This window comes from Stegostoma tigrinum, chromosome 9 (genome assembly GCF_030684315.1).
Source record: "Stegostoma tigrinum isolate sSteTig4 chromosome 9, sSteTig4.hap1, whole genome shotgun sequence".
NCBI classification, from domain to species: Eukaryota; Metazoa; Chordata; class Chondrichthyes; order Orectolobiformes; family Stegostomatidae; genus Stegostoma; species Stegostoma tigrinum.
In genome coordinates this window covers 92,485,495-92,513,049 of record NC_081362.1, presented here as the reverse complement: position 1 = coordinate 92,513,049, position 27,555 = coordinate 92,485,495, and the positions used below count along the sequence as shown (strand labels likewise).

The window sequence follows — 27,555 nt, the reverse complement described above, 5'->3', positions numbered from 1 at the left end:
GTAATTGAAGTCTTCAAGATATTAACAGGACAACTTAGGATAGATAAACTATTTCCACTGTTCTGAAGACGGAACACTATCTAAATGTTAACTTTGCATTGTTTCCACAGATGCTGCCAGATTTTCCAAGTTGCCAACAATTTTAGTTTTTTTTCCCCCCCTGTTAGATGTTCTAGAACTAGGGGGCAGAAATCAAAAATTAGGGACTGACTATTCAGGAGAGATTTTAGGAAACACTTTCATTCACAAAAGGTGGGAGACATTTGAAACTGTCTTCACAAACAGCTGTGTGGAGCTGGATGAACACAGCAGGCCAAGCAGCATCTCAGGAGCACAAAAGCTGACGTTTCGGGCCTAGACCCTTCATCCTCCTACGTCAGCTTCTGTGCTCCTGAGATGCTCCTTGGCCTGCGGTGTTCATCCAGCTCCACACTTTGTTATCTTGGATTCTACAACATCTGCAGTTCCCATTATCACTGATACAGCATTTGATGCTAGATTGGTTTGAATTTTAAATTCGAGACAGGTCCATTTTTCTAATGCAAATGTGTTAAGAGATATGAGCCAAAGTGTAGGTACATGGCATTAGGCCACTGATCAACCATGATCTCTGTAGGGCAGAAAGAGGCCATTCAGCCCATAAGTATACACCAACCCTCCCAACAAACCTCCCACCCAGACTCAGCATCCCCATAGCTAATCCACCTAACCTGAACAACTTCGGACTGTGGGAGGAAACAGGGACAACCAGAGGAGAGCCACACAGATACAGGGAGAATGTGCAAACTCCACTGAGACAATAGCCCTAGGGTGGAATTGAACCTGGATCCCTGGCGCTGTGAGGCGGCAGCGCTAACTCCTGAGCCACCGTGCTGCCCGTTGGCTGGCAGACCATGATCGGGGGTCTGAATGGCCTACACTTGGCCCTATGTTCCTTTCAGTGATGTGTTTAACAGGACATATGAACCTCACTTTAAAATATGTGCTCTTTGCTTCTAGATCTGGCTCTAACATTTTCTGGTTTATTTACCTGAGTCTGCAGCCAGGCTCAACCAGTAAGGCAAAGTGAACATCAATAGTAAAGAGACCACATAATCAAACCCAAAACAATTGAACACTACACACGTAGCATTGTACAAACAGATGGGCTACAGCATGCATAACACATGTCGTCGTAAGCAGCAATGGTTTCATAAACAAGATTTATGACATATTTGCCGCACATGAGAACAATGTCAGATTTCCAACAATTGAGTGGGACCTGAGAGGACAACCGAGAGAGTAACACGCTGAATGGGGAGCTTGACTCACCAGACATCACCTCACTGGTGTCTCAACAAAGGCAGTGTCATTCTGCCAGTTAATCCTGAATCACTTTATTTGTAGCAGTAAGTGGAAACAAAAAGCAACAGAACCCAATGGTGGCTTGGGAGGACCTTAAGTGGTTCATGGACAAGGGAGCCTGAGAAGCACGGATTTGTATTAAACCTGGCTATTCAGTAAGTCAACAATCCCAGTGCCTAACCTCTTCTAAATGAGAAAAGGATAAATTTTATTAACAATGAGGTCACCTCACCTTGTGTTTCACTCTAGCATGAGATAACTGTGTAAACAGAGTTGTACGGTAACACATGAGATTTTTTTTTCCCTATTTTGCACTTGGTGCTGTTCGGACTCTGAATGTGTCTTTTATTAAACAATAATTCCACATCGAGTCTCATGCAGAGATACAGGTCTTTGGAAAGCAGTGATAAATATTCAACAGCAAATAGGCAGCTCCATTGTAAGAATTGTGATCATTTCAGCCATAGGAAAATCCTGCAGCAAACCTTGACACACCCAACATCTCTCTCAGTCCAAAGTGTTGAAAAAGTTACAAATACAGCACCACTTGTACTCACAAACACAACAGCTACCTGCGTCCTGCTACATATCCTGTTTGTGGACAAAATGTTGGAGATGAAAATGATCTTCTATGGGAGCAAAAACAGGAACTGTCCTCCTACAGGTCTCAGAAAAATAAGTTAATAAAATGTGAGGCTGGATGAACACAGCGGGCCCAGCAGCATCCCAGGAGCACAAAAGCTGATGTTTCGGGCCTAGACCCTTCATCAGAGAGCTCCCTGATGAAGGGTCTAGGCCCAAAAGATCAGCTTTTGTGCTCCTGGGATGCTGCTGGGCCTGCTGTGTTCGTTCAGCCTCACATTTTACTATCTTGGATTCTCCAGCATCTGCAGTTCCCATTATCACATCTCAGAAAAATAAGTGGCAACTTGATTGGGATATCTAAGACCCTGCCCCAGCATGACAGGGCACAAGTGGAGGGGATATTCTTCTGTCACAGAGTCATAGATTCATAGGGTCATAGAGCACAGAACAGGCCCTTCAGCCCATTGAGCCTGCACCAACAATAGCTACCACTAAAGGCATGCTAATCCCAGTTTCCTGCAGTTGCCCCATATCCTTGAATATTATGATATTTCAAGTACTTTTCTAAATATTTTTTAAGGATTGTAAGGTTTCCAGGCTCCATTACCTTCCCAGTCAGTACATTGCAGATTCCCAAAACCGACTGAGTGAAAAAGCTTTTTGCCTAAATCCTGCCTGAATCTTCTGCCCCTTACCCTAAAACTGTGTCCTCTTGTGATTGACTCCTCAACCAAAGCAAATTTTGATCTCTATTCACCCAGTCCATACCTCTCATTATCTTATACACCTCAAACACCTCCTCCTCAGTCTTCTCTGCTCTAAAGAAAGCAATCCAAGTTCATTCAGAGATAATGGGAACTGCAGATGCTGGAGAATACGAGATAACAAAGTGTGGAGCTGGATGAACACAGCAGGCCAAGCAGCATCTCAGGAGCACAAAAGCTGGTGCTTCGGGTCTAGCCCCTTCATCAGAAAAGGGGGATGGGGAGAGGGTTCTGAAATAAACAGGGAGAGAGGGGGAGGTGGATCGAAGGTGGATAGAGGAGAAGATAGGTGGAGAGGAGAGATCCCCTGAAGTTTGTCCGGAGGGCTCTGATGAAGGGTCTAGGCCCAAAACATCAGCATTTGTGTCCCTGAGATGTTGCTTGGCCTGCTGTGTTCATCCAGCTTCACACTTTGTTATCTCCAAGTCCATCTAGTCTCTCTTTATAGCTCAATTTCTCTGCCCCAGGCAACATTCTGGTCAACCTCCTCAGTACCCCCTCCAACACATCCTTCCTGTAGTGAGATGGCCAGAACTATACACCGTACTCCAGCTGTACAGCCCTAGCATTACACCTTGCTTTTATACTCTATACCATGACTGATGAAAGCAAGTGTCCCATAGTCCTTCTTAACTGTCCTATTCACATGTTCTGCCAACTTCAGGGATCAATGCATAATTACCCCAAGATCCCTCTGTTCCTCTAAGCTGCTCAGTGTCCTGCCATTCATTAAATACTCCCTCATCTTGTTTCTTCTTCCAAAATGCATCACTTCATATTTATCAGGGTTAAATGCCATCTGCCACTGCGCTGCCTATCTGACGAATCCATCCATATCTTTCTGTAACTTCTTCACTACTAACCACTCTATTAATCTTGGTGACTTCTCAAACTTGTATACCATTCCCACCAACATTTTCATCAAGGTCTTTTCTGTATATAACAAACAATAAGGGTCCCAGTTCTGCTCCTTGTGATTGACCACTGGATGCTGGTCTTGAGTCACTCAGATAGCCTTCTACCACTACCTTTTGCGTCCTATTACTGAGCCACTTTCTGATCCATCTCACCAGTTTCCCTCAATTCCATGTGCTTTAATCTTCTCAATCAGTCTCCCCATGTTTAAAAATCAGAAGTCACCAACTTAAAGCAGGGATGAGGCAAAAAGAAATCTTCTCTTTCACAGCCTTGAATCTTTGAAAATCTCTTGCAGAACGTTTGACAGAAGCACAGTCCTTGGATGTTTTTAAGGTAGAGGAGGGCAGGTTCTTGCTAAACAAGGAAGTGAAAGGTTAATGGGGAGGTGTGGGCAGGAATATCGGATAATCAGATCTTATTAAATGCTGGAACAGGCTGAAGGGGCCAAATGACCCTGTCCTGTTACTAACTCATATTTGTAAAATCTCCACTCATCTTTTTGTACCGTCTCATTGCAGTGAGTTTCAGAACCACAATGACTTTGCTTTACTGTCCTGCAGAAAACCAGCTTCAACTTCACATGCAGGAGAATAAACCACTCGGTGGTGGCAGGGAGGGCTGGGGAGGTGTATTTGTACATTTCAAGAAACATCTTGAACTGTCTGGTGGCAGAATGCTACTGGGAAAGTCCATACTTACTGCCAGATTTTCCTGTGGTTGAAACAAAAGCAGAAGTTGGAAGTTAAACAATGACCATAATCAACTATATCTATATTTTACAGAGAGAGAGAGAGAGAGAGAGAGACGTAGCAGCCCTGTAAAGATTAAGGCTTCTGGGGACTTCCTTCCTAAGAAATACCAATACAGCAGTGAAAATTAACTTCCTAGAAGTTGGGTACTGTTGGTAGAAATATACTCCCTTGAAGAATTAATGCATGGATTTTTGGCTCAGGGTCGAGCTTCTTAATCACAGGATCATTACAGGATACTTACCCAATTGAAAGTTGACAATCTGCTTATCCATAATTAAACTTAAAAATATTTTAGATGCTGGAGACCTGAAATAAATGCAGAAACCACTGTAGAAATTCAGCAAGTCTTCAAAGAAAATGCTGCGTTGAACTTGAACTGTTAACTTGACTTCTCTCTCCACAGATGCTGCCAGATCGGTTGAGTTTCATCTGGATCTTTTACATTGTAATATTGTCAGTGATAACTGATTCTAATTAATTGATGCTAGATCGTTTGCTAATTTTAAATCTAAGATAGATACATTTCTGTGAAGGAAAGGTATTATCACAGATGGGCCAAAGGCTGTTATTTGGAGTTGTGCCGCAGATCAGCCATGATCTCATTGAATGACAGAACAGGCTCAAGAGGCTGAATGGCCTACTTATGTTCCATATTCCTGTATATGACAACACTAGTTTCTATGTGTTTTACAGGGCTTTTGCATCTCTCTTTAAAATGTCCGCTCCAAGCTTCGACAACTTGCTCCCAGCTCATTCAAGAGTTTGTTTGTTTACCCTGAAACACACCTAGGCTCATGGTCAGAAAGTGTCCATGAACAGGAAGGCAGCAAACCGCATGCTCCAAAACATAGATAACTACAATTCACCAAAATCTTTATTCCACATCATGACAATAGATCAGAAACCCAAAGTGTTTGGATTTACCAAATTTGAGGAGGATTGCTATAGCCTAAAGATGACTGTGGATATCAACACAGTGATTGGCAGAGTCCTGTGTGAACACAAGGAATGTCACCCTGATGCCAAATCAGGGAAACTTCAAATGGAAAGGCCAAACAGGGGACAGAAAATCAGGAGATAATGGGAACTGCAGATGCTAGAGAATCCAAGATAACAAAGTGTGAAGCTGGATGAACACAGCAGGCCAAGCAGCATCTCAGGAGCACAAAAGCTGATGTTTTGGGCCTAGACCCTTCATCAGAGAGGGGGATGGGGTGAGGGTTCTGGAATAAATAGGGAGAGAGGGGGAGGCGGAGTGAAGATGGAGAGAAAAGAAGATAGGTGGAGAGGAGAGTATGGGTGGGGAGGTAGGGAGGGGATAGTTCAGTCCAGGGAAGACGGACAGGTCAAGGAGGTGGGCTGAGGTTAGTAGGTAGGAAATAGAGGTGCGGCTTGAGGCGGGAGGAAGGGATGGGTGAGAGGAAGAACAGGTTAGGGAGGCAGAGACAGACTGGGCTGGTTTGGGGATGCAGTTGGGGGAGAGGATGAGCTGGGCTGGTTTTTTGATGCAGTGGGGGGAGGGGACGAGCTGGGCTGGTTTTGGGGTGCGGTGGGGGAAGGGGAGATTTTGAAGCTGGTGAAGTCCACATTGATACCATTGGGCTGCAGGGTTCCCAAGCGGAATATGAGTTGCTGTTCCTGCAACCTTCGGGTGGCATCATTGTGGCACTGCAGGAGGCCCACGATGGACATGTCATCTAAAGAATGGGAGGGGAAGTTGAAATGGTTCGCGACTGGGAGGTGCAGTTGTTTATTGCGAACCGAACAGAGGTGTTCTGCAAAGCGGTCCCCAAACCTCCACTTGGTTTCCCCAATGTAGAGGAAGCCACTCCGGGTACAATGGATACAGTATACCACATTGCCAGATGTGCAGGTGAACCTCTGCTTAATGTGGAAAATCATCTTGGGGCCTGGGATGGGGGTGAGAGATGAGGTGTGGGGGCAAGTGTAGCACTTCCTGCGGTTGCAGGGGAAGGTGCCGGGTGTGGTGGGGCTGGAGGGCAGTGTGGAGCGAACAAGGGAGTCACGGAGAGAGTGGTCTCTCCGGAAAGCAGACAAGGGTGGGGATAGAAAAATGTATTGGGTGGTGGGGTCGGATTGTAGATGGCGGAGGTGTCGGAGGATGATGCGTTGTATCCGGAGGTTGGTAGGGTGGTGTGTGAGAACGAGGGGGATCCTCTTTGGGCGGTTGTGGTGGGTCGGGGTGAGAGGGATGTGTTACGGAAGACGTGGCCAAGGGCGTTCTCGACCACTGTGGGGGGAAAGTTGCGGTCCTTGAAGAACTTGGACATCTGGGATGTGCGGGAGTGGAATGCCTCATCCTGGGAGCAGATGCGGCGGAGGCGGAGGAATTGGGAATGCCACTGCATTTCCAGTTATAACACCACACATCCCACCCTCACCGCTGCTGCTGCCACCCACACCGCTCCTCCCACGCCGATGGAACCCCGCCCACGGCCGACGCCGACGGAACCCCGCCCACAGCCGTCAACCTCATCGCTCCGCCCACAACCTCCACAGCCAACAACCCCAGAGGAGACAGCCACACTGAGCCTTGCCACATCTTCACCATCCCCCCAGACCTCCCACTGACTAAGGATGAACGGTCAGTCCTAAGCAAGGGGCTCACCTTTGTCCCCCTACGACCACACATCAACGAATACCAGTCATGTTTGGACATAGAGCAGTTTTTCCACCGTCTTCGCCTCCATGCCTACTTCTTCAACCGGGAACCTAACCATCCCTCCTCTGACCCCTTCACCTGCTTCCACCACAAGTCCTCCTCTTGGACACCACCCCCAGGCCTCCTACCCTCCTCGACCTCTTTATCTCCAACTGCCATCAAGACATTAACCGCCTCAACCTCTCCACCCCTCTCACCCACTCCAACCTCTTCCCTGCAGAACAGGAAGCTCTCCTCTCCCTCCGCTCCAAGCCCAACCTCACCATCAAACCCGCAGACAAGGGTGGCACAGTGGTAGTATGGCGCACTGACCTCTACATCGCCGAGGCCAAAAGCCAACTCTCTGACACCACCTCCTACCACCCCCTCGATCATGACCCCACCCCCAAGCACCAAACCATCATCTCCAACCATCCATGACCTCATCACCTCAGGGGACCTCCGACCCACAGCCTCCAACCTTATCATTCCCCAACCCCGCACGGCCTGTTTCTATCTCCTTCCCAAATTCCACAAACCTGCCTGCCCTGGTTGACCCATTGTCTCAGCCTGTTCCTGCCCCACCGAACTCATCTCCACCTATCTGGACTCCGTTTTCTCCCCTTTGGTCCAGGAACTCCCTACCTACGTCCGTGACACCACCCACGCCCTCCGACTCCTCCAGAACTTCCAATTCCCTGGCCCCCAATACCTCATTTTCACGTCCAGTCCCTATACACCTGTATTCCGCATGCAGATGGCCTGAAGGCCCTCCACTTCTTCCTGTCCCACAGGCCCGACCAGTCCCCCTCCACCAACACCCTCATCCGCCTAGCCGAACTCGTCCTCACCCTCAACAACTTCTCTTTCGATTCCTCCCACTTCCTACAGACAAAGGGGGTGGCCATGGGCACCCGCATGGGCCCCAGCTATGCCTGCCTCTGTGTAGGTTACGTGGAACAGTCCCTCTTCCGCACCTACACAGGCCCCAAACCCCACCTCTTCTACCGTTACATTGATGACTGTATCGGCGCCGCCTCTTGCTCCCCAGAGGAGTTCAACCAGTTCATCCACTTCACCAACACCTTCCACCCCAACCTCAGGTTCACCTGGGCCATCTCCAGCACATCCCTCACCTTCCTAGACCTCTCAGTCTCCATCTCAGGCAACCAGCTTGTAACTGATGTCCATTTCAAGCCCACCGACTCCCACAGCTACCTAGAATACACCTCCTCCCACCCACCCTCCTGCAAAAATTCCATCCCCTATTCCCAATTCCTCCGCCTCTGCCGCATCTGCTCTCAGGATGAGGCATTCCACTCCCGCACATCCCAGATGTCCAAGTTCTTCAAGGACCGTAACTTTCCCCCTGCAGTGATCGAGAACGCCCTTGACCGCGTCTCCCGCATTTCCCGCAACACATCCCTCACACCCCGCCCCCGCAACAACCGCCCAAAGAGGATCGCCCTCATTCTCACACACCACCCCACCAACCTCCGGATACAACGCGTCATCTTCCGACACCTCCGCCATCTACAATCCGACCCCACCACCCAAGACATTTTTCCATCCCCACCGTTGTTTGCCTTCTGGAGAGACCACTCTCTCCGTGACTCCCTTGTTCGCTCCACACTGCCCTCCAACCCCACCACACCCCGCACCTTCCCCTGCAACCGCAGGAAATGCTACACTTGCCCCCACACCTCCTCCCTCACCCCTATATTAAGCAGAGGTTCACCTGCACATCTGCCAATGTGGTATACTGTATCCATTGTACCCGGAGTAGCTTCCTCTACATTGGGGAAACCAAGCGGAAGCTTGGGGACCGCTTTGTAGAACACCTCCGCTCGGTTCGCAATAAACAACTGCACCTGCCAGTCGTGAACCATTTCCACTCCCCCTCCCATTCTCTAGATGACATGTCCATCATGGGCCTCCTGCAGTGCCACAATGATGCCACCCGAAGGTTGCAGGAACAGCAACTCATATTCCGCTTGGGAACCCTGCAGCCCAATGGTATCAATGTGGACTTCACCAGCTTCAAAATCTCCCCTTCCCCCACTGCACCCCAAAACCAGCCCAGTTCGCCCCCTCCCCCCATTGCATCACACAACCAGCCCAGCTCATCCTCTCCTCCACCTGCATCCCCAAACCAGAGATAATGGGAACTGCAGATGCTGGAGATTCCAAGATAATAAAATGTGAGGCTGGATGAACACAGCAGGCCAAGCAGCATCTCAGGAGCACAAAAGCTGACGTTTCGGGCCTAGACCCTTCATCAGAGAGGGGGATGGGGGGAGGGAACTGGAATAAATAGGGAGAGAGGGGGAGGCGGACCGAAGATGGAGAGTAAAGAAGATAGGTGGAGAGGGTGTAGGTGGGGAGGTAGGGAGGGGATAGGTCAGTCCAGGGAAGACGGACAGGTCAAGGAGGTGGGATGAGGTTAGTAGGTAGCTGGGGGTGCGGCTTGGGGTGGGAGGAAGGGATGGGTGAGAGGAAGAACCGGTTAGGGAGGCAGAGACAGGTTGGACTGGTTTTGGGATGCAGTGGGTGGGGGGGAAGAGCTGGGCTGGTTGTGTGGTGCAGTGGGGGGAGGGGATGAACTGGGCTGGTTTAGGGATGCAGTGGGGGAAGGGGAGATTTTGAAACTGGTGAAGTCCACATTGATACCATATGGCTGCTGGGAACCCTGCAGCCATATGGTATCAATGTGGACTTCACCAGTTTCAAAATCTCCCCTTCCCCCACTGCATCCCTAAACCAGCCCAGTTCGCCCCCTCCCCCCATTGCATCACACAACCAGCCCAGCTCATCCTCTCCTCCACCTGCATCCCCAAACCAGAGATAATGGGAACTGCAGATGCTGGAGATTCCAAGATAATAAAATGTGAGGCTGGATGAACACAGCAGGCCAAGCAGCATCTCAGGAGCACAAAAGCTGACGTTTCGGGCCTAGACCCTTCATCAGAGAGGGGGATGGGGGGAGGGAACTGGAATAAATAGGGAGAGAGGGGGAGGCGGACCGAAGATGGAGAGTAAAGAAGATAGGTGGAGAGGGTGTAGGTGGGGAGGTAGGGAGGGGATAGGTCAGTCCAGGGAAGACGGACAGGTCAAGGAGGTGGGATGAGGTTAGTAGGTAGCTGGGGGTGCGGCTTGGGGTGGGAGGAAGGGATGGGTGAGAGGAAGAACCGGTTAGGGAGGCAGAGACAGGTTGGACTGGTTTTGGGATGCAGTGGGTGGGGGGGAAGAGCTGGGCTGGTTGTGTGGTGCAGTGGGGGGAGGGGATGAACTGGGCTGGTTTAGGGATGCAGTGGGGGAAGGGGAGATTTTGAAACTGGTGAAGTCCACATTGATACCATATGGCTGCTGGGAACCCTGCAGCCATATGGTATCAATGTGGACTTCACCAGTTTCAAAATCTCCCCTTCCCCCACTGCATCCCTAAACCAGCCCAGTTCATCCCCTCCCCCCACTGCATCACACAACCAGCCCAGCTCTTCCCCCCCACCCACTGCATCCCAAAACCAGTCCAACCTGTCTCTGCCTCCCTAACCGGTTCTTCCTCTCACCCATCCCTTCCTCCCACCCCAAGCCGCACCCCCAGCTACCTACTAACCTCATCCCACCTCCTTGACCTGTCCGTCTTCCCTGGACTGAACTATCCCCTCCCTACCTCCCCACCTACACCCTCTCCACCTATCTTCTTTACTCTCCATCTTCGGTCCGCCTCCCCCTCTCTCCCTATTTATTCCAGTTCCCTCCCCCCATCCCCCTCTCTGATGAAGGGTCTAGGCCCGAAACGTCAGCTTTTGTGCTCCTGAGATGCTGCTTGGCCTGCTGTGTTCATCCAGCCTCACATTTTATTATCTTGCATCCCCAAACCAGCCCAGCCTGTCTCTGCCTCCCTAACCTGTTCTTCCTCTCACCCATCCCTTCCTCCCACCTCAAGCCGCACCTCCATTTCCTACCTACTAACCTCAGCCCACCTCCTTGACCTGTCCGTCTTCCCTGGACTGACCTATCCCCTCCCTACTTCCCCACCCATACTCTCTTCTCCAACTATCTTCTTTTCTCTCCATCTTCACTCCGCCTCCCCCTCTCTCCCTATTTATTCCAGAACCCTCACCCCATCCCCCTCTCTGATGAAGGGTCTGCGCCCAAAACATCAGCTTTTGTGCTCCTGAGATGCTGCTTGGCCTGCTGTGTTCATCCAGCTCCACACTTTGTTATCACAGAAAATCAGGAGCTGACTTGTTTATATTTCTCTCAGGAGGAAGCCATCTCCTGAAGAAACCTTTGAGTTTTCTCCACACAGGAATATACAAAAAAAAAGGGCTGAAAACAGACTGCAACTTCTGATCTGATGTATTAGTGTGTGGATGAGAATGCTTGGTCGGTCACAATTTGAGGACAATTAAACACCTCTGCACTGCAAGTATAGGTTGGTAGGGTAGCATCTCACAAACCAATCACCATCAAAGGAAACCAGAAGAAAATAATTTCAACTCTTCTGTAAATCCAAGAATCTCAAAATGGACTCAACTGACTCAGCTCAGACCTAAATTGCTTTCAGTGTATCCTGAGACTGCGGCTCCTGGTTCTGGAGTTCATGGTAATTGGGAACCTCTTTCCTGAGTTTACCCTGTCTAGCCCTGTTAGAATTTTATACATTTCCATGAGATACCCCCTCATTTTACTAAACTTCCTTGAATGTAGTCCTGAGCAATCCAGCCTCTCTTCATACGTCACCCCTGCCATCTCAGGAATCAATTTGGTAAAAACTTCTTTTTTCAGAAATCTATCACTAGAACATCCTTCCTCAGACAAGGAGATCAAAACTGCATACGATACCCTGGGCATGGTCTCACTAAGGCCCTGGACATTGGCAGCAAGACATCCCTGTTCCTATACTTGAATCCTCTCGCTATGAAGGCCAACATACCAATTACCTTCTTCGCTGCTAACTGCACCTCATTCAGTCACTGGTGTACCCAAGTCTTGGTGCATCTCCTCCTTTTCCAATCTGTCGCCATTCTGAAATAATTGGGATCAGATAACTCCAGTGGTTAGCACACCACATTTTTATTCGTAAAGAGTCAGATTTAAATCCAGGTCCAATGACAGTTCGTCTGTGTTAATCTTGTGCCATTTCAAAAAGTACCACCTAAAGGATTAAATTTTCCAAGCAGCCCACCAATTATAGGAACAGAAACCTGCCAAATATAAATGCATTTCAATTACATGTTGTATTAGACTCTTGTGGGTGATGCTTCGTAAATCCCCCCTCTAGGAATCTTTCTGTTTCTCTGAATTCTTGGAACCAGTTCATTTCTTTGTTGTCATGATGATTCAGTTGCTTGTCTCAGTGAGTAGACATTTCATCAAGAATCTGACGGAGTAAAACTGGGTGAAATACATTACCTGAAAACCATTTCTAAATCCCAAGATTTCATATTGTATTGAATGGTTACAGTGGAGAAGGAGGCCTTTCAGCCTGTTCAGTTCTGTGCTGGCTCCATGTTAAGAGCTACACAGCTCATCCCACTCCCCTCTCCTTACTCCTGGAGTCCTGCAAATGTTCTCTTTTTAGACAAATATCCAATTTCCTCTGGAAACTGCAAGATTGAATCCGTCTCCACCACACTCTCAGGCAGTGCATTCCAAGTCCAATTCCATACCTTTTCCTCATGTCATCTTTGGTTCTTTTGCCAATCGCTTTGACTGGTGTTGTCCTTCTTTTCCGCTAACAGGAATAGTTTCTCCCTAATTACTCTGCCAAAAGCACACATGATTTTGAATATCTCTATCATGTTTCCTCTCAGTTTCCCATTCTCAAAAGAGAAATGCCCCAGCATATCCATTTTGTCCTTCTAAATGAAATCGCTCATCCTTGAAACAGTTGGCTATGTCCTCACTGATGTCATATCCTTTCTAAAGCGTGGTCCCCTAAAACTGAATACAAAAGTCAAGTAGAGGGCCTAAAACAGCATTTTCTAAAAAGTTCATCATGCTTGTGTCTACTTCCATCTAGAAGGGCAAGGGCAGCAGATATATGAGAACACCACCACTTCCAAGCCACTCACCATTCTGACCTGGAAATATATTGCCGTTCCTTCACTGTCACTGGATCAAAATCCTGAAATTCCCTCCCCAATAGCATTGTGGGCCATCACAGCGAGGGCCGTAGTAGTTCAAGAAGGCAGCTCACCAACACCAACTCATGGGCACCTAGGCATGGGCAAGAAATGCTGACCAGCCAGTGACACCCACAAATGAATAAACAAAATCCTATGCCTCTAACAATTTGTGTGTGTATTGCCTCAGGCCCCTTTGCTTTTTTTACTTTTTTTTCATAATGTATCCATTAAGTTATATTGCCTTTCCCCATTCTTTCTAACAATTACAAATGTCTAGCAGCATTTACATATGAATTTTAACTCAGTTCTAAACTTACTCCATGAATGCCAGTATCCAATCACCAAGTCACTCCTTATTTATAAATGCATAGCACAATGCATAGTACAAGACATCTACCTAGCTCCCTCAGAGCCAGCTCCTATAGTGAACAGAACCACTGACACTCCTGTCTATATCTGTCAGCCAGGGCTCCTAGATTGGACCAGAATAACATCCCCAATCAGGGACCTCATATTCAATGATTTCCACCTGGCTGACCACAACACAATCACTCCAAGTTCCTTTTAATAGACAGCCTAAGCACTATGTAATTAAGTATTAAAAAGTAAGCCGCTGGAGAAACTCAGCAGTTCTGGCAGGATCTGTGGAGAGAGCCACAGAGTTAATGTTTTGAGTTCAGTCTGACTTTTCTTCAGAACTCAGATGAAATCAACAAACGCAGGTGAAGAATTCCAATTAGAGGAAGTGGAAATGGTTGATACAAAGACAGTTCCCAGGGAACATCCAATGTGTGGCCATAATATCACCCACAAGAAAATTCACAGCAACCGCCTACCACTGAGATTTTTGATAACTCCATGAATTAGCACACAGTGAAGGTAAAGTCACCACAGTACCAGAGGACCATAGGACTGTTCTCTAATTGGGGAGAGACAACTGCTGGAGGTTAAACCTGAGGGTCACCACATGTCAGACAAGGGGTGAGGTTGAGAATATAGGACCTTCATGGTAATGTCAGCCCTGTGCACAAGGTGGGAGGTGAGATTCAGAAAGGACATGAGGTGCAAATTGTTCACACAGAATGTGATTTACAAGTGGAATGATCTTCCTGAGGAATTGTTGGATGTGGGTATAACTACAACAGTTAAAAGACATTTACAGAAGTGCATAAATAGGGAATATTTAGAAGGATGTGGGCCAGAAACAGGCAGGCGGGACTGGTTTAGTTTGGGATTATGGGCATGGACTGGTTTGACCGAAGGGTCTGTTTTCGTGCTGTATGACCCTATGGCTCTATGTTTGATTTGTCCTACGTTGTAAACCAGCCATCCAGTCAATTGACCCCCTCCCCCATGATATACCCTTTACGCATCTTAATAAGAAATGTGTTTAAATCCAAGCGTATTAATATCAGAACTGTTAAGTCTTTAAAATGTCAATAATCCTACAGAGATATGTAACTCATCTTCAATTGAACATTGGAGGAAGCTTAGATATCACATGCGTTGTGATAATATTTTAGACAAAATTGATCCCAGCTTTAATTTTGACTCTTACATTTGACACAGATTTAATATTTAAACTGTCATTGGACCTGGAATTAAACTCAGTTGTCAGTAATAAGAGAACAAAGTGCTAACCCATAGGGTTGTCCGAAACTAAACAGGAATGTGAGTTGTGAGGAGAATGATTTGGAGAAGCTAAGTGAGCAGGCAAGGATTCAGTAGATGGAATACAATGTGGAGAAATGTGAGCTTATACACTTTGGTAGGAAAACAGAAATAGGGGGAATTTCTCAAATAGGCTGCAAAGGAATTTGAATGTCCTTATTCATGAGTCATTGCAAGTTAGGGTAAAGGTGCAGCCAGCAATTAATGAGCCAAAAGTTCCTTTATTCACTTACAGGATGAGGATGTCATTTTAGGCAGCAGAGGGCAGTTGAGAGTCAACCACATTGCTGTGGGTCTGGAGTCACATGTAGGTCAGACCAGGTAGGGATGGCAGTTTCCTTCCCTAAAGACATTATGAACCAAATGGGTTTTACCCAACAATCAACAACACATTACTGGTTATCACTAGATTCTTAATTCCAGATATTTATTGATTTCAAATTCCAATGTCTGCCATGGTGGGATATGAATCCAGAATGTTATCTGGGTCTCTGGATTACCAGTCGAGCAATAATACAACTAGGCCATTGCCTCCCCTATGTTGCATTAACCTGTATTATGGGAGGAATTGAGTGTAGGAGCAAAGATGTCTTATTGCAGTTATGTACAGTCTTGGTGAGGTTTGGTCTTCTAACCTCAAGTAAAATATACTTGTCATAGAGGCAATACAACAAAGGTTCACCAGATTAATTAATGTGATAGAAGGCTTATCTAGTGAGGTGAGATTAAATAAACTGTGTGTATTCTCTGGAGTTTGGAAGCATGTGAGAAAATCCTGACCGAATTTGTTAAATCCTGAACATGTTCACAAGAGTCTGCTATTGCACTTTTAACACAAAGAAAAAATAAACATTTATTAAACACAAAAAATACTATACCATATGAGACAATATAAAAGATTAGAAAGATTTAATTAAAAATATCAGAAAAGGATTCAAGCTCATATTTTTATCTCCTAAGAACACCCAAACCTCTGTGCAGTAACAAAGCCATGATCTCCACTGAGGCTTGTTGCTGAGGTTGGCATAGCTGCCATCAGTTTCCTTTTGCAACTTGACATTTTTTGCCCCTTCAGCTGTTATTCCTCCTTGATACAACTAAAACAAACTGCAAACTACATTCATTATTGCTTTTACTTCAGTGCAATGACCTGAGTTCCCAAAACCCAGTGTTTGTTGGTCTCTGAATACAATAACACTCTGAATACAATAGATGTGGATGGCATAACTGAGATAACAAAGTGTGGAGCTGGATGAACACAGCAGGCCAAGCAGCATCTCACGAGCACAAAAGCTGACGTTTCGGGCCTAGACCCTTCATCAGAGAGAGTCTAGGCCCGAAACGTCAGTTTTTATGCTCCTGAGATGCTGCTTGGCCTGCTGTGTACATCCAGCTTCACACTTTGTTATCTTGAATTCTCCAGCATCTGCAGGTCCCATTATCCCTGGATGGCATACCTGTCTGGAAAGTTCTGCCTATATCTGTGTGCCATTGGTTCCCTGTCACTGAGGAACAGTGCAGGTTTTATCTTTCTGTTCATAATGCACTAAACCGTTCACCTCATTCAGACACATGCAAACAAAACGCAACTCCAGACTTCAGGCACCAATCCCACTAGACCATTCAAAAATAAAACTAAACATGCCTTAACATCCTTTCTTAACTCACAAAATAACTGCAAAATATAAATCCACCTTCATTACATCTTGCTCTTAACATTACGCCTTTACTCTTTATAGGCACATTGCAAAACCCAAGATGCCCAGCACCTATTAGACATCACCAATTTCACTAGAAAGACCACACATCAATGGTGCAGGGTGAACGTTACACTTGTAAGGTAGCATTTAATGGAGGAACCAATGGTATTGATTGCTAGATGGAGAAGCAGCAGGGGCCCTGTATTGCTTCTTCTGGGGAAAGGCTCCCAAACTAAGTGCCACTCACAACCTCGACAGGCCAGCAATGGGACATTCCTGCAACCAAGGACCCAGAGGATGGGAGCTCCACCCATTGACAACTGTTGGCCAATCAGAGGCCATTGGTAATATTGAACAGCAGCTCCACCAGGTGCCAGTGATTGCTGCTGGTACTGTTTGCCCACTCAAAGGCAAAGATGATGGATGAAGTCAGGCACACAGTGTGAATGGGAATTGCAGTGATGGGTGGGGCTTCGGAGTAATGAAAGTAAGGACAGGGAATGGATGTCAGTGGAAGACCTACCATTTCCATGCTGGGTCCCTCAACCGGGCGCTGAGTGACTTCCTGAATGAGGGACAAGCCTTCCCCAATATCTAACTGAGTAGCAGATGAAGTTTAATTTGGGGAAATGCAATGTATTGCATTTTGGTAAAACAAAGAAGGGCAGGACTGATACAGTTATTGGTAGGACCCGAGGTAGTTCAGTCGAACCGAGAGACTTCAGGGTTCAGGTACATCGTTCTCTTAAATTTCTGTCATAGGTCGGCAGGGTGGTGAAGAAGGCATTTAGCACGCTTGCCTTCATTGCTCAGTCCACTGAGTACAGGAGTTGGGACATCATATTGAGGTTGTACGGGATATTGGTGAGGCCACTTTTAGAGTATTGTGAAGAGCTCTGATTGCCCTGTTGTAGGAAGGATATTATTAAATTGGAAGAGGGTTCAGAAAAGATTTTCCAGGCTGTTCGCAGAAATGGAGGGTTTGCAATATAAGGAGAGGCTGGATAGTTTGAGACTTTTGTCACTGGAGAGTAGGAGGCTGAGGAGTGACCTTATAGAGGGTGATAAAATCATAAGGGGCATGAATAAGTGAATAGCGAGGATTTTTTCCCAAGGGTGGGTGAGTTCAAAACAAAGGGGGAATATTTTTAAGGTGAAAGGAGAAAGATTTTAAAAAGACATCAGAGGCAACTTTTTTTACAAAGAGAGTGGCTCATGAGTGGAATGTATTCTCAAAGGAAGTGTTGGATGTAGGTACAGTTACAACATTTAAAAGACATTTTGGATATGAACATGAATAGGAAAGGTTTGGAGGAAAATGGGCAAAATGCAGGCAGATGGGACTAGTTTAGTTCGGGAACATGGGTGGTTTAGACTGGTTGGACTGAAGGGTCTGTTTCCATGCTGTATGACTCTATGACTCTATAACTGGAGCCCACAAACAAACATGCATGTGCTCCCCACATTCCAAGTCACATGTTGGCCATCCTTGGGCCTCTTCCAACTGTGTATAGGATTGAGGCAGGAAGTGGGAAGGGCTGCCATTGTCTACCCTCCCAACAAGGAGGAACAGGGAAGGCATTAAGGGGTGGCACAGTGTTTAGCACTGCTGCCTTACAACACCAGTGATCTTTGTTTGATTCTATCCTCAGGTGGCTGTCTGTGTGGTGTTTGCACATTCTCCCTGTGTCTGCGTGGGTTTCCTCCTACAGCCCAAAGATGTGCATGTTAGGTGGATTGGCCATGCTAAATTTCCCATAGTGTCTAGAATGGGAAATACAGTGAGAGGGTTGGGGGCAGGTCTCAGTGGGATGCTCTTTGGAGGGTCAGTGTGGACTCAACAGGCCAAATGGCCTGCTTTCACACTGTAGGAATTCTATAAAAATGTTAAATTCCTCCCATGCAATGGAAGTTGTTTCACTTTTACACCCAGTGGAGCAGAACTGACAACATCTGTCCCTGCCAATCCTTTTGCTGTCCTCATCTGAGGAAGGTCATCCTTACCCTGAAAGGAAAGCCTTGAGGGGTCAGTGGACTGGTACTGGGAATGAGGGGAGATTGAGTAAATCAGGATCTGATGGTCTGGAATTTAGAATAATGAAACATTTCTCACTGAAAGACAGAAACTTCTTCAGAGGTTCAACAGGATATTGAAAAATTGTTCTCTGTGCCCGGGGAGACTGGAACACAGGGGCACAGTCTCAGACTATTGTTAAAAACCAAAAGAACTGCAGATGCTGCAAATCAGGAACAAAAACGGAAGTTGCTGGAAAAATTCAGCAGGTTTGGCAGATTTTGTGAAGGAAAATCTTCCAAGGAAGGGTCAACAGATCAAAAGCATTAATTCTGATTTTTTTTCTTCACAGATGCTGCCAGAGCCGCTGAGCTTTTCCAGCAACTTCGATTTTTGTCTCAGAATATTGTTGTTGGCCTGAGATGAGGAGAAATTTCTTCCACTGAAGTCATTATGAATCTTTATGATTCTGTAGCCCAGAAAGCAATGTTTGCCCATTTGCTGAGTTTGTTGCAAGATATTGATTGATAGATATTTGACTATTACACGAATTAAAGGATATGAGGATAGGTGAAGATTAGGCTGAATTGTACTGAATGATACAACAGGCTTGAAAGGGTCATATGGCCAATTCTAAGATATCAAAGTGTGGAGCTGGATGAACACAGCAGGCCAAGCAGTATCTCAGGAGCACAAAAGCTGACGTTTCCGGCCTAGACCCTTCATCATGCCGTCTGATGAAGGGTCTAGGCCCGAAACGTCAGCTTTTGTGCTCCTGAGATGCTGCTTGGCCTGCTGTGTTCACCCAGCTTCACACTTTGTTATCTTGGATTCTCCAGCATCTGCAGTTCCCATTATCACATATGGCTGATTCTAGTTTATTTTTGTTATGTCCTTATGTATCATACCTGGGATTACTTTAAACTGACGCTATTACAAAATGGATGAAGCATTCCCTGAGGCAGTGCTGAAATGGCAGCACTTATTAAGTAACGTTAAAATTCACAAATACAGATGGTGAAAAGTGAATTAAAATAACTGGATTTGAAGTTGAGGCTTGTGCATGCAGTTTAAAAAAAATCTGAAAATATGCTTGGAATCCAGGTGCTTTTAAACAGAAATAGGTTTTGATATCATGGATTTTAGACAGTCTAAAAAAGTTGCAGAAAGTAGACAAGATACAAAATTAAATATATCTGCTCAACATTGCTGGGTTTCATGCAAAACAGATGTTTAAAAATCTGTGTCCCTTTGGTACGTCTTTCCAAACATTTTCATTGAGTTTAATTCAGTTATTGTCCTACGGCATCAACAGCTACACAGCAATGAGGTAGAGGTGTAAGCAACTCAAATGATAGTCCAGTGACGTTTTCATGGCTCAGACTTGATTTCTCTGCCCACGCACAGAGCCATTCAAGTTACTGGAGCTGGCTCTGAAAAAATTCTAAAGGAACTGATGCTCTCGCCATCCCTTTCCACATCTGTCCATCTAATGCAAGTGCTGGGGGTTCAGTGGGAGCTGGACAGAGGCAAATGTTCAAAGCAGTCTAACATGCTAATGCAGTAATCAGCCTTTGCTTGTGTGGAGTGATGGAAATGTTAACCTGCACAATGCATATTAAAGTGGCACTTACAACACTTTTAATGAATTGCTTCATCCCTCCTTGTTGTAAGCCCAAATCGGCTTTGATCTAATGTGTTACAATGACTCCCTTAAGTAGCTTCCAATTTTTTGCAATTAATTATCACATCCGCAGCGTTATTATCCCAATCCTGTAGTAACGATGAGCTACAATCATTCAGCGAGCTCAAGTTGCTATGGGAACCTGCACATTTAACATGTATGTTGCAGTTTGGAACTTTGGATGGTGATGATAGAAGCTCCAATTTCCTCCTCATCATGCAGCTGACAAGGAAACTCTCCTGCTCTGACCAATTGCCGTTTATGTGTGTTGGAGGGATTTGCAGGTTGGTACTCAATGTCCTTAGCCACTTTATGAAGGAACGTTCACCACATAAACACAGTGGCTGCAAGAGCAGGTCAGAGGTTAGGAACACTGTGGCAAGTAACTCCCCTCCTGATGGCCCAAAGCCTATCCACCATCTACAAGGCAGAAGTCAGGAATGTGATAGAATACTCCCCACTTGCCCTGAATGGGTGAAGCTCTAAAAACACTCAAGAAGTGTGACACCATTCAGATGATTGGCTTCACATCTACGAACATCCACTCTCCTCATCAGTGATGCTTAGTAGCAGCAGCGTGCACTATCTATAAGATGCGCTGAAGCAATTCACCAAAAATTCTTAGCACCTTCCAAACCCACAAATGGTTGTGGGTTGAGAAGGCGCTGTTCTTCCAGAAGGACAAGGGCGGCAGAAACATAAGAACACCACCTCATGCAAATTCCCCTCCAAGCCACGCCCTCCTGTCCTGGAAATATGTCACTGTTCCTTAACTGTGGGTGGGTCAAAATCCTGGAATTCCCTCCCTACGGGCATCATGGGTAACCTACAGCACGTGAACTGCAGTGGTTCCAGAAGGCAGCTCACCACCACCTTTTCAAGGGGAACTAGAAATGGGCAAGAAATGCTGACCCAGCCAGCAACCCTCATGTGATGAGGGGGAATTTCTTCTCTCGGAAGGTTGTCAGTCTTTGGAACTCCTTGCCACCAAGAGCTATTTTAGGCTGAGATAAATGGATTCTTGACCAATAAGGGAATCAGAAGTTGTGGGGAAAGGGCAGGGTTGTATATGTGAGGAGTTTCAGACCAACCATGATCTTATTGAAGGAGAAAGCTGAGATAACGTTTCGTGTCTGGTCACCCTTCCTCAGAACCTTCCTCAGTTCTGAAGAAGGGTCACTGGACCTGAAACATTAACTCTGTTTTCTCCTTCACAGATGCTGCCAGACCCGCTGAGCTTTTCCAGCAACTTTGTTTTTGTTCCTGATTTACAGCATCCACAGTTCTTTTGGTTTTTATGATCTTATTTAATATTGTGAAGCTCGAGGGGCTGAATGGCCTAATCCTGGTCCTATATCTTATGGTCTTACGGACCAACAGTTATCACCCTTTATGCATTTGCATTGAAATATTTAAGAATCTATCCTATTGAGGAAGCACAGGTACAGCAATCTAGTGCCTTACTTCAGTGTAATGAAGGGACAGGTGGCAGAATGGGTAAGCCTACATTTCGTGACAGACAGATTTCTAAAACAATGCAGAGGGCTGTACACCTGCGTGTTTAAGCTATGAAACTTTTTTTAAGAATATCTTTGTTGTGGAAGATGAATAATTTGAGTCAGCCAAAAGACTGTCACCTGAGGGATCTTGTGGCTTGGATTCAAGACCCCCCTATTCCTGTGGTTTGTAATGTGTTCCGTTTTTTGGAGAGGCTGTTGTGACACATTGTGTTCAGATTCCACTTCAGAGACTTGACTATGAAAGTTCAAGATGGCAGCTCCAAGTGGCATTAGGGTGTGGCTGGAGCCTGATCTCATCTTTCAAAGGAGGCATTAAGCTGACAGCACACCTGCTGTCTCGGGTGAAATTAATAGAAATCCCGTATCGTCATTTCGAAGACAAGCAGGAAGTCTATCCGCAGTTTCTGGCTCAGTATTCATCTCTCAAGCAAGATCACAGTTTACCTCATCATTTATCTCATTGCTATTTTGGGGTGTCCTGAGGGAAGTTCACTGGATCGGAGATGTTAACTCTGATTCCTCACTGCAGATGCTACCAGGCCTGCTGAGCTTTTCCAGCAAACTTCTGTTTTTGCTGCTACCTAGGGGAACTTGCTCTGTGCAAATTGGTTGCCCTCATGCTTTGGTTAGAAAAATGACAACACTTTAAAAGTTCTGCATTGTCTATAAAGCAGTAAGCTGGCTGTCTGTTTTATTCATTCAAGGGGAGTAGGTGACCTGAGCTTGTGAAAGGAATAAGTTCAAGTATTTTTTTATTTCTCAAAGACATTCTGGAATGTTAAAATTGAATAGTTCCAATGGAATATTTTTTGCTCTAAAGACAAGATCGTGTGCAAGACTCATGTTGCACTGGAATCAAAGAAATAAAACTGTTTTTCAGTATGGCCACTCAAGTAATAGTTTGAAACAATGGTGAAAGACATGTAGAGTTTAATCCAAGGTCTTAGACTTCTCTTTTCCTAATTAACCTGTTCAGTGATGGGATCACACATCTCTGGATCAGGTGAAACCAGAATCCAGGCCTCCCAGCTCAAACCTTTGGCTCATAGTGTGACCAACTGAGTTACATGTACTGTCAACCTCCTATAGGAAAGGCTGCCACAGTGTCTGAGAGCATTGGCTGGCTATAAGTAGAATTTGGAGCTGGATATCGAGTTGATTGAAAAGAGGAAGCTCCACGGTATCTATTAAAAGAAGGATAGTGAGTCAAAGTTTTGCTCACTGGAAGGAATGGAGATTTGTCCCAGGTCCCTGACTGCTCTCAATCTATATAAATGAACCTGACTCAGAAAAGTGAACAAAGAAAATCTGATATAGCAATAGAAACACTACGAAAGGATTTGGACAAACCCTGCAAATTGGAGAATCATGACAGATAAAGTTCACTGAAAAAGATTAGTGAAAAGTGTTAATATTATAACAGAAGATGGTATGATAAGGAGGGAAGTTAAAAGGGAAGTGGGAGTGAAAGCAAACTCAACACTTACCATACCGAGTCATTCTGAGAGAGCAATTAACAAAGCGATGTCATTCTTTTGGTTTATATTGTGAAATCAGCAGAATATAAACCAGAGATTATCACTTTGAAACTTTGTGTTACGACCAAGGTTTGAGGGTTGCACCTACTCCTTCCTACTCCTACCCCTCTACTGTTCATAATGAATTTCAAAATTTAACCAAGGTGATGGCTGAGCCAAATATATCAACTTCAGACTGATTCAGTATTAGAAAAGAGGCACCCAGGTTTCTTAGGACAAAGAAAGAATAACAAATCTAGAGCACATGAAACGTAGTCAAATAAAAGAGAAATGGTTATTGACAAAAGAAAAGTTTCGACTGTGTAAAGATCGATATAACATATTCTAAAAACCCCAAATTAACATAAGGCAACTTTAGTTACAGACAGAAAATTGATGACAAGTAGTACATAGATCACATCAAAACAGTTGTGGCAGTTTCCAATATTTCTCAGACATTAATGACATTGGGGTCTCTAAATCTCATTCAAACTCCACAAGAGATTTCAATTGTTCACTTTTCACAACATTTCCTTGAAACTCCCTCAGGAGCTATTCCGTTATGAACTGCCTCAACAACTGCTCAATGATGTGGTAGTTTAACCTTCATTCCTAATGCTCTGCTCTTTTGGGCTTTGGAAGCGAGAGTACTTATTCACAACTCCAGCTTTTTAACAAACAGCTTGCTTCACCAAGATGGTACTGCCCATAGATTCAGAACTCAATTGATAACTTAAGAAGTGTATTTCTTCTAGAATTGCTATTGTGCATGTTTGAAATAAGTAGTGCCAGGACATTTACTTGGACAAAGTCAGGGATAACAGGAACAAATAAAATCATTATAAAAATGCATTTGCATCTTAAACGAGCAAACACATACCCAATCAATGATAGAATGCTGAGGGTGATGCTCATCCACTTATCCTGCCATCACTGGTCTGACACCATGTGCCATCTATCAATTCCAGACCTGCCCACTGCATTGTCTAGTCAAACTCCCAATATCCCCCAGTCCACACACGTCCAACCGCATGTGTGCCAACTCATCTCTAAGATCTTCCCTTAAAATTGTGGGTCTCAGTTCTCTGGATGGTTGAATCAATTCTGAGGATGCTTTATTTTTAAAAGAAAGTGTGTTCAGCAATTCTTACAGGATCCACCGAATACGATTTAAACTCGAGTTTGGCATTGAATTGGAATCCATTCAGTTTGTTGTGGCCTCCAGGGGGCTCTTTATCATTATTTCCAAAATCAGAATAGGCCCTGGCCCATATTTACAACACAACTTTGACATCACCGTGAAGCAGAAAGCAGAAATTGTGCCCAGATAAATGGCATGAATGCCCCAGTGTTTTGGTAAATGTACAGAAGCCTGTGTGAATGTAAGCCCTTGTTGTTACTTAGCAGCCAAGATTTTAGTGACAGTTGAAGATGCACTATCATTAAGATGCAGTGGACTATCGCTGTAATGATAAGGCTGTCCTTTAATGTTCTGCTCTTCCCATTTATTATTTACATATTCCACTATTCTGCTTGCATATAGAGTGGGTGATTCATGTGACTTACAGATATTGTTTTGTGCTGAGGTCTCTATGCATTCAATCAATGGCGACTGATCACTACAGTGCGTATATACCCTGTCAATCACCTCCCACCATGAAGAACAGACAAAAAGGATCACTCACTCTGGATCCTCTCCATTGTTAATACGCATGAAACAAGATCATTGTAAATAGCAGGGCAAAATATCAAAGGGGGAGGCTGACAGAGAGGACATCAGGGACGCAATCCGCAGTCATCACAGGTACAGAAATCCTGTTTTGACCCTGTAACATTTGAGTAGGAGTAGACCAATCATTCAGCACTAGCGACCAACAAAACACCAATTCTGAAAGCCTGACTGTACCTTTCATGTTCAACACTGTCCACATCCCTATTGATAAATGCCCTCACAAACTCTACATAAGCAAACCGTACCCCTAAACCTTTGTGGAAACACTGTGAAAATAATAGAAACTAAGGTTGCAAAATGTTTCCTGCTGAAGCAAAATCCCTGTCACATTGTCTTTTGAAAATGAATGGGCATTACCTTCCCCAAATGCAGAGCAGTGGTTTTCAGTTCTTAACACCAGTGGAGAGGAATTTAAACTGTTCAGGCTGTGAGCTAGCCTAATCACACAATGCAAAGGATTGAAATTCATAAAATTAGACTTGAGATGTCAAGACACAAAATTAAACCTCTCCCTTTCATGAATGACAATGGTCCTGAAGATGTTGTTTTGTGTTAGCAGAGGGAGAGAGGGGAACAAACACCCACATTAAATGAGAAATAGTATTCATTGAGCGGGTTTTTTTCTAGTGTCTGTGTGTAACTGTGGGGGGGGGGGGGGGCGGTGGTAGCTGCGTTTAGCAAAGAGGAAGAAGAAAGAAATAGCAGCAGCGACGCCATAGAATAATAATCAGGACTTTAGTCTCTTCATGACTTACCAGGTCTATGAATGTTAGGAATTTCCAGCTGCCGCCGTATGTTTGGTGAGCTGGGATGTCGAGGGCTTTGAAATTGCAGAGGATGGAGAGGTAGGAGAGCAGGATAGCAACCCTCAGGACCTGGGAGGGGATGAGAGCCATGTTGCTGCTGCTGATGCTGCTTGTCTCCTCCGCTGCCTAGTAACTGCCCAGATCCAGATGGAGCCTGTTACCATGGAAACCCCGGCTGGCAGGCTGCTGCTAGACACTGGATAACTTAGGCCTTCAGGACACGAGCAGCAGAAATACACACAAGTCAATAAATCCATCATTCCTCATGTGTGAAGAATATAACCCTGAATTTGAGTTTAACATTCTGTCAATAATTATGTTGTGATGCATTGATAGGTATGTATCAATGCAATTATTGCGTAAATAGTAATATTTTGTTCTGTTTGAGAAGCATATTTTCTATATATCTGTTTATTTAGCCATCTATTATCTAGTCATCAACTATCTATTTCTCCATATTCAGTATCCATCACTTCTATCTTTCTATCTATCTATCTATCTATCGATCTATCGAGCAATCTATCTATCTATCTATCTTTCTTTCTTTCTTTCTTTCTTACTTTCTATCCCTCTAATCTATTTTATGCATGTTTATGTATCTAGGTACTTTTTAAAATCTATGTGCTTGAGGCACAGTTTACAGCTATTTATCCTGTACTGTCTTGATTTTCCTGCAGTATTTCTGTGGCTACAGGCACATAAAACAAGTCAATGAATCTATTGCTGGATAAATGTGCACTTATCTTCCAAAATAAAATCAACAAATATTGTTTTTAAAGAAAGCAAGCCTGCTGTTGATTGTGGGTGTAATGAATACCTGGACATTGTCTGTCAGTCCCTGAGTGCTGCAAATTATATAATGTAGCTGATTAAAAATCTACACAGAACAGCGTTCCTTCCTTCAGTAGATTGAATTTATTTGATTGGAGAATAAATATATATGACAATTCTTTCAAAAAACATGAACAGTTACACCTAGAGTGAAAATCTCATCTTGTGGTTACGTCATTCAAACTCTTCAATGAGATTATGTCCATGTAATCACTCCTACCCACTCATTATAAATATTCATGTTCTCTCTTTTTACAGTTGCAAGATAATGTCTTAACAGCTTCGCACACACATACGCACACAGAGCATAGATTTATATATTAAGGCTTATAATGCAAAATGTTAATGACTAGATTAAATGTCTCACTGAGTTATTTCTCTTCTCAAAAGGAACATCACTGTTTATATTTCAACGTGGCAGAACTGTGAAAGTATTAACTCTCCCCGTCCTAACTTTTCATATCCAGACACAAATCAGGAGTGTGTGCAGTATTCTTCGCTTGCCTGCATTAATAGAACTTCAACAACACTCAAAAAACCCAACGCTACCCAGGCCAAAACAGCTCGCTTGATCAGCATTCCACCCACAGCCTTAAGAATTCAATGGTCTGACTATCAGCCCAATCTATTTACCATCTACAAGGTGCACGGCAGAAACTCAATAAAGGTCCTTTCAACGCACCTACCAACCTGTGATCTCTACCGCCTAGCAGGAGAAAAGCAGAAGATAGTTTGGAACACACCTATCTGCAAATTCCCCTCCAAGTCTTGCACCACACTAACCCTGAACTGTGTTGTCCCTTTACTGTCACTGGGATAAAATCCTAGGACTCCGTCCCTCCCTCCTTCCCTAACATCACAGTGGGTGACCTTTAACACAAGGACCACCACTATTCAGGAAGTTGGCTCAGCACTACC

At 45.0% G+C, this 27,555-nt stretch overlaps 1 protein-coding gene across 2 annotated transcripts in view; it reads right to left on the bottom strand.

Annotated features, from left to right (window-relative positions):
* The window catches only part of aig1 (androgen-induced 1 (H. sapiens)), a 126,237-nt gene extending 100,314 nt beyond the window's left edge, over positions 1–25,923 (bottom strand). For both annotated transcript variants that reach the window (XM_048535473.2, XM_048535474.2), the window contains exon 1: positions 25,756–25,923. In XM_048535473.2, coding sequence (XP_048391430.1) covers positions 25,756–25,896 — 141 coding nt within the window. In that variant the 5' untranslated portion in view covers positions 25,897–25,923. The remainder of the gene's footprint in view (positions 1–25,755) is intronic.
* Positions 25,924–27,555: the final 1,632 nt, after the last annotated feature.